Source organism: Rhinoderma darwinii, chromosome 6 (genome assembly GCF_050947455.1).
Source record: "Rhinoderma darwinii isolate aRhiDar2 chromosome 6, aRhiDar2.hap1, whole genome shotgun sequence".
Classification (NCBI taxonomy): Eukaryota; Metazoa; Chordata; class Amphibia; order Anura; family Rhinodermatidae; genus Rhinoderma; species Rhinoderma darwinii.
Genome location: NC_134692.1, coordinates 48,065,388 through 48,078,615, shown reverse-complemented (window position 1 = coordinate 48,078,615; position 13,228 = coordinate 48,065,388). Strand labels below are relative to the sequence as shown.

General features: G+C 38.4%; 1 protein-coding gene across 2 annotated transcripts in view; it reads right to left on the bottom strand.

The window, feature by feature from the left end:
• Window positions 1–13,228, bottom strand: part of ERBB4 (erb-b2 receptor tyrosine kinase 4) — a 765,761-nt gene that overhangs the window by 129,835 nt on the left and 622,698 nt on the right. For both annotated transcript variants that reach the window (XM_075829649.1, XM_075829650.1), the window contains exon 19: window positions 6,114–6,212. In XM_075829649.1, the coding sequence (XP_075685764.1) occupies window positions 6,114–6,212 (99 nt within the window). The remainder of the gene's footprint in view (window positions 1–6,113; window positions 6,213–13,228) is intronic.

Below are 13,228 nucleotides of genomic sequence, written 5' to 3'. Positions count from 1 at the left end.
ATTGTGCTGTTCCTGGCCGTTTAACCCCTCAAATGCTGTGGTCAGCTCCCTCTGACAGCTCATCGGTGCCCCCACTCCGCGATCACGAGGTGCTAGTGGTTTTCATGGCAGCCCAGGGGCCTAATGAAGGCCCCCAGGTCTGCCTTTTGTCTGCATCTGTTAATCCGTGTCTCTGGCACAGCTTAACAGAAGCCTGTGAAAATGACAATATACTGCAATACATTAGTATTGATCTGACAATCGCTGGTTCAAGTCCCTTAGGTGGACTAATAAAATGTGTAAAAAAAAAAAGTTTAATAAAGTTGTTAGTAGTGAAAAAAAATAATATTAAAAGTTCAAAAAACCCCCCTTTTCCCATTTTTACACTAAAGTAATGCAAAAAAAGAAAAATAAACAAAATTGATATTGCTGCATCTGTAAAAGTCCGAACTATTACAATATACCATTATTTAACTCGCACGGTGAATGTCGTAAAAAACAAAAAATGTAAAATGCCAAAATCGCAGTTTTTTTTTGTCACCTAGCGTGGATTTTTTTTTTATAAAAAGTGATCAAAAAGTTGTACGCACCAAAAAATGATCCAATAAAAACTACATCTCGGCAAAAAATAAGCCCTCACACTGCTCAATCCACGGAAAAATAAAAAAGTTAAAACTCTCAGAATGTGGTAAAACAAAACAATTTTTCTTTTAACAAAAAGTTGTTTTTTTTTTTAAAGTAATAAAATATAAAAAACCTATATAAATTTGGTGTCACCATAATTGTATTGAGCCGCAGAATACAGTTAAGTTGTAATTTTTACCGCACGCTGAAAGGCGTAAAAACAAAACCCAATAAACTATCAGTTTTTTCCAATTTCAGCAAGCAAAGAATCTTTTTTCAGTTTCCCATACTTCAAATGGTGCCATTAGAAACTACATCTCCTCCCGGAAACAATAAGCCTTTACACCAATCTATTGATGGAAAAATAAAAAAGTTAGTGTTCTTGGAACGCGGAGAGTGAAAAACGAAAACAACATTTTTTAAAATGGCTCGGTCCTTATGGGGTTGAAGATAGCAGTAATTAAATTTAAAATAATAAAAATGTTAAATGTTTGCATATATCTTAGCGCCCGTAGAGTGCTTCTGCATCTTTGTGTTTGTTTGATTTGCCGACACAGCCGATTAGCACCTGGCCATTTGTTAGGAGGTGTTGACCAACTTTGTCTTTTACATTGTGTAACCTTTACATTATAATTTTCTAGCAAGTTGCCCGCATTTGATAACTCTCATTAGATGCTGTAATTTCTTGCACATCCTTGGAATCTATGGAAATTACACTGTCTGGCCAGTTAAAATTACAAACTACAACATATGTTTCAACAATGAACACGGAGCATAAATAATAATCAGATGGGAGGGTGTCTAGTTATTGTTTATACAAAAAAATGGCTGCTCTTTGCTTTCTGAGAAGCACTTGTCTTACAGGCACAACACGAAAAACACTGCCAATAACTCCATCTGGTATTTTCATTTTTTCATTAGTTTCGGTCTGGTGTAGCTGCTATAAAGTGGGGGAAGAAATCCTTATATGTTAAGCACTTGGACATTTTAGTCATAGTTATTGCATTGATTCAAGAATTTAGATGTCTGCCTGGCAGAAATATGTGCTTAAAGGGTTTGTTCCACCATAACAGCTTATCACCTATACGAAGGATAGGTGATAAGTGTTTAATCGCTGGGACCCCCAACAGTCACGCTGTAGTCGGCTAACTCTGTCAGTTCCATAGAGAATGGAACTGGGAGCCCATTGTTAAGATCAGTGGGGATCCCAGTGGTGGGACCCCCAGCGATCAAACACTTATCACCTATCCGAAGTTGTTATGGTGAGACAACCCCTTTAAGAGCTGCAATTGTAACTGGGGAAAGGAAGTTGCAGCCATATTCAGCATTTTTCGCGAATATAGAAAGACGTCTTTGATCACCAGCTCACCGAACCTGTATACAAATATACACAAACACTTCATGCTATCAATTCCCCAACTCCTCTCTCCATGAATGTCAATCTTGTACCTGTTACTAGCATAGTCATGCTGTTTATTATGTGTGTTAAGTGTCCCTATGTACCCTGGGAGCTAGCAATGCATAATGCTTTTCAAATGATGTCACAGCCTGGGAGAAAACAGGTATAAAATATGGTAAGTCATGCATTAAAAAATGAAAAATTTTCCCTTAAGATACGTCTCTATTAGAGATAAGTAAATATCCCGAAAATTAGTCCCGGGTTCAATTCAGTCTGAATAATTTCACTGCGAATCACCCTGAAGACTCATTAAATGCAGGCCACCATTTGGCTGTGATTCGTGCAAACCTCAAAAGTTTTGGATTTTGACAAATCGATTTACTCATCTGTAATCTCTACACAATTTTGATTATATAACTTACTAGACATACTAGTACTCCTACTAATACTCATCTGGCTTATCCTCTCTACCTTAAAGGGGTTTTCCCATCAGGGCCTTTTATAGCATATCCATAGGATATGCCATAAATGTCAGATAGATGCAGGTCCCACCTCTGTCCCACCTATCTTTAGAACTGAGCCCCCTGAACACCAATTTTCCTTTCTGTGTTCCCACTGCCACTTGTGATTTCCAACCATGTAAGTAGAAAACAGCCTAGCTACGCTGTTTCCGTAACTCCCATAGAACTGAATGGCAGTTACGGAAGCAGCGTAGCATGTTTTCTACTAACATGGTCGGAAATCACAAGTGACAGTGGGAACACAGAAAGGTAGAAAGGGGTTTCGGGGGCCCCGTTATAGAGACAGAGGTGGGACCCGCATCTATGTTACATTTATGACATATCCCTGATGGGAAAACCCCTTTAATTATTCATGTAACTCCTAACAACTACCACACATAGATATTTTACTAGCACTGCCTGACGTTCCCTATGCAGGTTCATATTCAGACTAGTTAGGTGCCTTTATGGGCAACACAGTCTGAAATGGTGTAGCAAACCCTGTGACTGCTTGAAGACATTGTGGGTATAAGTAACCACTTTTAGATCTGCTATCACTTTCTATAGCACTGTAATGTCTAGTTTTATATAGTACATGTTTTTCTCACTTCAGTCTGCAATAAATAAATAGACCCTCCACTCCAAAGCCAAGAAAACCTCAATGTCAAGTTCTGTATTTCTTTTGTAGTCACTTCCCGGCAGTCTGACCTCCTGACAGCTTCTGATCAGACACCTTTCTTAAATTGAATTTTAGATTTCATCCTGCTTCTACTTCATTTGCGCTATGCTATCAATCCCATGATGCCTCAGCATAGCATTAAATGAGCAGTATTATCTCTATAATCACCCAACATTTGCACCGCCACTCGCAGGACACTTTAAGCCTTGCTCCGATCAACCCTGGAATGCCTGCAAAACATTCCAAGAAGGCCCACTTTATGCAAAACTTTTCATATGCTCTGCCCACTTTGTGACACACTTGCTGGACAATCCTACGTAGCACAGGATGATTGGGAGTTATGCCATCTCTGCCTGATGGGCATGACAGTGCAATTATCCTTCTTAATATTCTTCTAAATCATCTTAGAGATTATAAGTATTGAGCCTGGGAGGTTAAACTGTGATCTCCTTTATTATAACTGTGTGACAGGAGCCTGTCTAATAATCATCAGTAAATGTTATAGGAATGTGTGTCCCCCTCTGTGGACAACCTGTGTGGAACAGTTCATGTAATCTTATCATACAGGAAGTTCTGGTGCCTATATGAGTGACACAGGATTTTTCCATTGACTCAAGTAGGAAAAGTGTGTCACCAAAGCCTGGTTCAGACTGTTGATATGAAATGGACTCAGTATTACTGTATATTTAGTGATAGGAGCAGCAAGAAAAACAACAGGTACGAGACTGATATACGGAGCACCTTAACGGAACACATGGGAAACTTTCGTTTTGGTGGTAGTTTACCTTTAACCTTCTTACTAAGAACTACTACTATAGCATATTTTCCTACAAATTCCTACGTTATCTATGTAAAATACTTAAAATACACATTTATCACAAGTTTTCTTACATCACAAAAGAAATGCCTTTCTCGTGTACTTTTCAAAACTTCGTCAACATAAATTTTGACTTCACCAAAATATTATTTTTGAAATGATACAGACTAAACATGATGCTTAAATTATTAGTTAACACTATCAAGAACTTTCTTCAAAAACTTTATCTTAAAAAGGGAGGCAGATGTATAATAAGTTTCCATAGTTGTTTTGCTGTCTACTAATGTGTCTATGTCAAGCAATAAATATGAATAGACAATGTCATTTTTTAATCTTCTATAAGCAAACTTTCATACTTATCCATGTCTGAATTCTCTTGTAGACACTAGAAGCCTGTGCCAATATAGCCCACGTCGGAAGCTAAACCAAGCTAACACCAGGAGTATTCAGTCATGGACCACACTTTTCAAGCATGTTTCCCTTTTTAGTTTAATTTATTCCTGATGATAGAGATTTGCACAGGAGGAGGACGATACAAGTGAGCAACCTTCCATAGGTCGCATACTTGTAACTTTTGTCTTGACACTGAATAAAATAATTTTGGTAAGGTTGTGGAAGTAAAGTACGAGCACTGTGATTGGTGTTAATATAGAGGGACTGTGGCTGCCGCTAGTACAGGAGTTGTGTGACTGGCACAATATAAAGTTTCAAGGTACCTAGAATTTTTGAGAGACGCAAGGTAAAATATTGTAAGAGATAAATTACATATTGTGGGTATAGAGACAGAGACACCTTAAGTTCAGGACACCAATGTAAAATAGGTCCACAGCATGGAAGATTTTTTGTGGATGAAACATTGTTTTTTTCTTAAGTTTTACATGTTTTACTATTTATCTCAGCATTTGTATTTTACGTTTCTAAATAATTACAATAATCATGCTTTGTCATGTATATTATATCTTGAGGACCACTAGAAAGCCCCAACTGGTAAGTTTCCAATAGAAGTTGTTTGGACTCAGCAATAAGTATTACTTTTTTAAAGCTCCAAGACATCGCAACTAGCCTGCGACACATGTATCCCAATAGCTGTAGAACATAGTGATTCCTCATTAATGTAAAAGACTCGCTGATGGCACACTCATCATTAAAGGTTCCGCATTTTCTGAAGTGATTGATGCTGGTTCATTGTGTGCATGAAAGGGATGATTATGTTGGAGTCACTTGTCAGATTAAACACTTCAATGCCTACAATGTATTGATTTGCACTGAATTAGGGACCACCCTGACATGAAATTATTATTTCATTATTTTATGAATAGGAAAAAATAAAAGGTGAATGTACTATGTATAAAAGAAAAAGAAACATTCATGAGTTTCATATTTGACAGGCTTTTGTAATTTAAAAGCACAGGATCTTTTCATAGACGTCTATTGTATCTGTGTATTTCTAAGATAGTGTGGGGCAGAGAAATAGGCATTTTAAAACCACCTCCCATTAAGTCTCCTTTGATTGGAACGTTAGGGGTCTCAGCATTACATCTGCTTTTAGACATAACATAATATAAAAATATATCATTTAAAATTACTTTAAGTCATTAAATGAGAATAGCCACTGATGAGTGAATGATGTATCACTATTAATTTCAGTTAATTTTTTGTGCCACAAAAACTGCAATTTCGTAAATTACACAGTTGTTTCCCAAAAGAGAAAACAGATTAAAAAAAAAAAAAGATCCATTTGCCAAGTCAATTTTACTAGTCTGGTATCGTATTTATCTGATATTCAATATTTTCTTAAATAGAAATATTCATTAAAAATACCTCAGAAAAGGTATATCACAGTGTGTACTGGTTTTACCCTGCGGCATCTATTTGATCGACCTCCCCAGTTGGGTAAGCTTTACTATTTTTACATCCCCCAGAGAACTAATAGTAGAAATGAGTCCGGAGTTTGAATCCAAAGTGATGCAGCCACCAACTACTTTTACTCTTAAAAATGGCTGCTGTTTTGATTTTTCTAATAAAAGTACAAGTTTATATGAATATTATAGTGACTCTCCCCATACTCCTCAACCTGGAGATCAGTCAGCAGTAATATCTCACAATGTTACTTACATCCATGAATTCAGCATTGGCTTTAGGTCCCGTTGTCTCATTAAGGATCTTAATGGCCACCGGAATCTTTACGGTCTCACCTTCAGGGACCCAGATACCCTAAATAAGACAAAAAGATGACATCATCATCTGAGTGTATAATTCAAAACTTTGATATTCCATAACATTCAACATCTCTTAAATACAATATTTAATTTAAAAAAAAATCACAGTTCACCTTTATAAATGAGCATTTTATATACTTTGCCTAAGAGACAATAGGACAAGCAGATATTGCACATACAAATAAAAATGGCTGCACACTACTTGAGAACACACTTTAGAATGTAACCTGATTTGTACTTTTTATCTTTCATTACAAGTCAACATTACTCGTACTTCTCAATGTTCACATTAATTTTGGAATAGTATATAGTATGCATGCATATACTTTACTTCCATTGCAATGTAAGTTTGGTGGAGTTGGGTGCACTAAGCACATTTGTTTTAAAGTATAAATTATTGGATGTAAAATGATTGAACCATTATGAATAGAACCTTAATATAGAAATAGAATATATACAGAGAAAATAGGATTGTTAGGCGAGAGGTTGTGGGCAGCATTCCCTTTCTATGCAAATGCATGACCGGTCATTACCTTGCAAAATTTGTAGTCTCTCTAATCATTATCATCATATAAAACATTACAATTGAAGAATAAGAATATATATTTTTCGAATGTTTAAGAGTTTCCTTTTAAACCTATATATTTTTAAAACAATATTTGTCTTTTAAAAAAAATAAAGAATATCTCTATGATGCAAGTGGCCGCAAAATTAATGGAAGTGTATATATATATATATACACACACACACACGTAGATTCCAATGCATTATATGGAAGGTCAGAGTCTTTATTCTACATGACCTCAAACACTTTTGGCAGATAAGGCTTCGTTCACATCTGTGTTGGGGTTCCATTCTGACGTTCCATCGGAGGTTTCCGTCAGAACGGGACCCTGAGCAGACACAAACTGACACCGACGGAAACCAGAGGTTTCCGTTTCCATCACCATTGATTTCAATGGTGACGGATCCGGTGCCCATGATTTCCGTTTGTGTCTGTTGTGCAATGAACCCGTCGTTTTGCCAGAAGCTCTAGCATAGTCGACTACGCTATTGATTCCATTAAAACTACGGAACCATTGCACAACTGAGACAAATGGAAACCATGGGCACCGAATCCGTCAAACGAAACTTCTGCTTTCCGTCAGTGTCAGTTTGTGTCTGCTCAGGGTCCCGTTCTGACGGAAACCTCCAATGGAACGTTAGAATTGAACCCCAAAGCAGATGTGAACAAAGCCTAAGGCGCTCTCTTGTGCAGAACTTAGTATTGCATTAAACCTCTAATTCTGAGCACCTAAAATAATTAAGGGCAAATTTATACACTGCCAAACAACCAGGTCGGTGGTTTGATGTTCTGCCATATAGCCCTCAGCTAACCTAAACTGCCCAGCCTCCTGCTCTTTCTTAAGCTCATGGAACAACAGATGGAATATCAACAAATCTTGCTACTGTACATTATTCTGAAAGCATTTACGGCTGGTTCCACTTACTAAACGAAAATATGAGCAGTGAAGAAAGAATAGAACAAACAAGTTACAATTGGCACTAATATAACTATAGTAGAAATTATATTTTTTTCTCTTTTTTTCATTGACAGCATTTCCTAGAATGTTTTTATTGCCTGCTAACTGTACAAAATTATATAATACGGACAGTATCAAATGATATTTGATTTGCACTTTCATGCATAGGGCCGCACACAATGTTGCCATGGTTACCACAGACATCATCATGTTACACCTATGTGAATTGGATGATGAATTCAATTTGCTACCCATCAGCTCCCTATCTATATATAATGAAAAACCTGGACATTGGTCTGACTTCTGCTTTGTACATGTAAATATATTTTCCTACAATGGAAACAATAAAGCCTATTGTAAAATAATACATCCCAGCTAGTAGCAGAAATAGTGATTAAATTGTGAAAAATGTGTGTAGGTCAGAAAATGATTATTTAAGAGTAGTTCTTGCTCTTGATGAGAAGACTACTGTCATTAAATGACAAATTTGGTGACTTTGTAGAGCACTGGGCAAATGTTCTTTCTAAAGGAAACAAGAATTCTTGTTTTCAACAGTATACTTTTTTATAAAATTAACTTCAGTGTTTAAAGGGGTTGTCTGGTTAAAAAAAATTGTTTAAATACTGCGAATTCTATGTGAAAATGGATGTAACCCATTCCCGCAAAAATACATGTCTGGTACGTCGTAGTGCGCGCGGGGGGGGGGGGGGGGAATTGTATGGAGCGCACTCATGCGCTGAGTGCGCTCCATAAGCTATGGGGGGCGGCTGTGTTTTACAGCTAACACCCTGGACAAACTACCAGGAACAGCGATCGTGCTGTTCCTGGCTGTTTAACCCCTCAAATGCTGTGGTCGATCGTGACCTCAGCATCTACGGCGTTGAAAAGAGGGGGGTGGCCCCCTCTGACAGCTTATCACTCCCTGCAGTGAGATCAGGGGGTGACGACGGTTGTCATGGCAGCCCAGGGGCCTAATGAAGGCCCCCAGGATTGCCTTCAGTCTGCCTTTGCTAAGCCCTGCCTCAGAGCTTTAAAAATTACAATGACTAACGTCTTTCAGTGTATTATACCAGCGATCTAACCATCTTTGGTTCAAGTCCCAAAGGGTGACTAATGAAATGTTGAAAAAAACACATTTTTTAGCAGTGAAGAAAAATATATTAAAAGTTAATTTTTCGTCTAAAGTAATGTAAAACATAAAAAAGTTAACAAAATTGGTATTGCTGCATCTGTAAAAGTCTGAACTATTAAAATATAGCATTATTTAATGTGCATGGTGAACGACGTAAAAAAAAAACATTTAAAACACCAAAATCATTGTTTTTTGGTCAACTTAGCTCCCAATCTTTTTGTAATAAAAAGTGATCAAAAAATTACATGTACCAAAAAATAATACCGATAAAAAACTACAGCTCGTCCCACAAAAAATGAGCCATCACACCGCTCAATCGATGAAAAAATAAAAAAGTTATTCCTCTAAGAATGTGGCGACACAAATCAAATTTTTTTAACAAAAAGTTTTTTTCTCCTTAAAAGTAATCAAAAAAACTATAGTATCACCGTAATCATATTGAGCCACAGATTAAAGTTAAGTTGACGTTTTTACCGCATGGTGAAAGCCGTAAAAACTAAACCCAATAAACAAGAGGAATCACAGTTTTTTCCAATTTCAGCCCGCAAAGAATTTCTTTCACTTTCCCTGTATATTATATGGTACTTTAAATGATACCAATAGAAACTACAACTCCTCCCGCAAAAAATAAGCCCTCACCCCACTCTATTGAGAGAAAAATAAAGAAGCTATGGGTTTTGGAAGGTGGGGACGAAAAAATAAAAATGAAAATCTGAAGAATGGCTGCGGCGGGAAGGGGTTAATAAAGGAATGGTCCCATTCAGGATCCTCATTTATAAGCCAGAGTAGAGACTGACTACAAACAGTGCTTTTGCTCTGAAGGACGTGGCAGGTATGTGCATGGACAGTCCACTGATTTTAATGGGAACTGTGTAATGCTTTATTCACACTGTGGTGGTGCTGCAGGGGAATTAAACACCACAGATTACAGCTGATCACTGAGGTTCCCAGCAGTGGGACATACTATGATTAGTGTATTGTCAAGATAGACTTTTAACAAAAAAAATATTTCTAAAATGGACAACCTTTTTTAAAGACTAGTGTTTGCTTTAGCCCTTTTCTATGTATTTAGTGCCTTTTTTCTTTGTAAAATATAAACCAATAAGGTAATATAGGAGGGGAACAATATATAAGTTTGCACACCAAGCTTCTCAAGAGAAGTAGCCCCAATAAAAACACCATTGGCTTATTGTTAGTAGTCAAATGTCCCAGGAAAAATTTAAAATACTGTAAAATAATACACTACGTATGTAGTAATCTTCAACTTGACACTTAACGCGATAAATAAGCTGCGACATGAAACTTTAACGTAACTTTTTCAATTACTTTTTTTGTGTTAAGTGATAAGTTATCATGGTTAAGTTACCGATTGCTATATCTGTAGATCAAGTACTGAGAAGCAGCAGCGCATAAAAAATATATTTCAAACTAGAAAAAAGAACTTGATCATTTAAAAAACGGTGATTACATTTGGCTCAACCCAAGAAACACAGATGCCATTTGCATAATACTTGCTAAATAAGCACTGCACTCAGCATCTATTTAGAGTGCTATTGCTGCTGCCAATTTTTTAATCTATGTTGTAGAGATTACATAGAAGTCTTTTAAAAGCATGTGCACCTGTACAGACTGTGAATATAATGATGGACAGAGACTACAAATAGAATGTAGAGATAACTTGAAGCTCATGGGCTTTAAAGCAAAATCTGTAAAAGTGCCTCCACCTATGATGTGCCATACTGGTGCCTACTTATGTAAAAAAAAGGCGCCTTTGGTTCCCCTCAGGCACTATGGCCTGGGTGCGACTGCTACCTGTTTATCACCTATAGCTATGCTCCTGGCTTTATATTAACATCACATGGATATCTGAAATGCTATCCCAATTCTTTACATTACATTGTGACTGTTGAAGCATCCTAACTTCCCATTAGTCAGAAGAAGCTAGTCATTATTTAGAGATATAAAATAATCTCCACTACAATCTAGAACCATACGTATCTTCACAATGAATATGTATGTGTGTTATCGATTTCAAATAATTCATTTTGGCATGTAAGCTGTTAATTAGAATGGGAACGTTCTGTGTTAGTCTTAGAGAATCCGTGCCCTACTGAAAAAAGCATGCGGCTGAGAATATCGCTAGCCCTAGGGACACTGAGAGACGCCTGCCAGATGAATTTCAATGCCGGGTGTTTGCAGAAGGCATACGAGCAAAATGCAAACAGCTTCAGGCCAGAACATCCCCGGATAAAGAAGTCGCTTTGTCATGTAACTAGATTGTATGCCAGGCAAAACAGGCTGGGGAGTTCACTGCTGCTTCTCCGCATGCTGGGTTTAGCTGATATTGCTGCTCCTGAAATGATATAACGGATCTTGTGCCATTCAGTCACCATGTGTTCGACCCCTCTAGTTCATTTAATGTCAAATGAAAACATTCTCTGTATAATCCAGATCCAATGCAAATGTCTGCATGTTAACAGCATATCATAATAGCCTTACTGTTCTAAGACGTAAAAAAAACTTTGTAGCAGTAGTTGCCAAATAGTTATGATCCCTAACCAGACTTCGGTATCGCCAGTGATTCAAAGGGACTACAATATTGTGTAAGCTGTTTTAATTGTATTACAGATGTAGCAGAACTGACATTGTCATTTGTATATTTATCGTTTTGCATGGGCATAATTATAAGCAGTTGCACCAGGGGGCTGAGGGGGCCCTTCTGCCACATAAGAAGACACCGGTATTATAAATGGCACAATGCCCTGTTATAGATATTTTATTGGGGCCCAGGAGCTCAGTTATACCTCTGTCCTTTTTTGCATCATGGTAATAAATAAGTTTTACTTGCCGTTATATGAAAAAAAAAAAAGATAATAAATAATGACATCACAGTAAGGTCTCATGCACGCGACTGTGCATTTGTGGCCGCATACTATCCACAATTGCGGAGCCGCAATTGCGGATAGTAAAGTACACATGCTATCCTATGGGTCAATGAACACGACCGTTGTTTCCACAGTCCGTGCATTGCATGGAGCCCGGACTGCAACAAAAATAAAAATAGGTCATGTCATTATACGGTCCACAATTGCGGTCTGGTCTCACTGAAGTCAATGCACATCTTGTGTGTGCACGGTCCGTGATTGCAGATGGCCCCGCGGATGACACTCCGCGACCCATCTGTGCCATAATCACGGACCGCGTACAACTCTATGGTCGTGTGCATGAGACCTAAGTAATCCCTAATGACAAACAACTTATGTATGCTATATTAGTTTCCTTCTGCTTATATGACATTAACAACAGTGATGTCTTCAGGTAGTTTCCCCGTCTTATTTCCCATTTAAAATTATCACATACACACTAGGGATAATTTAATAGAAAACCAGCTATACTTATCAGTGTGTTTTTGTAGCATGGCAGGAAATCATACTAGCCAAAGCAAACCCACATGACATAGGGAGAACATTCAAAAAGTCCATGCAAATGTTGTCCCTAATTGGGTTCGAACCCATGACTAGTAATACTAACCACTAAGCAATGTGTGCTGTAAGTCTTACAGTTATGCCCTACAGAAATGCCTTAAGGCCAGGGCCGGACTGGCCATCTGGCAATTCTGACAAATGTCAGATGGGCCGGTGAACAGTGGGCCACTTGCTTGCCGCCCAAACAATCAGTGTCATTGGCCTACTGCCTCTCTGAGGGGGTGGCGGTGCCACTGAAACCAGCCACCGCCACCCCCTCCTGCACTATCTGTACCTGCCTTACAATGACGCTGTTTGGCCTGGCAGAATGACTTGTCCCGCCAATCAGCACCTTTCAACAATGCTAGCGATGGGATGACGTCATCGCCCCACTTCTTTTGTTGAAAGGCGCTGATTGGCGGGGCAAATCATTCTGCCCTGCCAATCAGCGCCTTTCAACAACGCTGGTGGCGCCATGATGTCATCGCCCCGCTTCCGTTGTTAAAAGCCGCTGATTGACGGGGCAAGTCATTCTGCCCTGCCAATTAGCCCCGTCGTTCAGCCCCAACAGACCTGCTCAGAAAAAGAGCAGGCCTGCATTAACACAGGACGGTGTGGGAATGGGATCAAGGTGAATATGTAAAGTTGTTTTTTTTCCCACCTCAACGTGTAAGTTGCTTTATTTACAAGGTGGGGAGCTATACGTGTGGCACAATCTACAGGGGAGGCTATATGTGGGGCACTATCTACAGGGGAGGCTATATGTGGGACACTATCTACAGGGGAGGCTAAATAGAAAAAGTATGGGCAGCACAGTAGAATAGAACCTCAAGGGTAACAGGGTGCAAGCCTCAGGTATCCGACTTGTAAATCCCCAAAATGTAGACAAAAA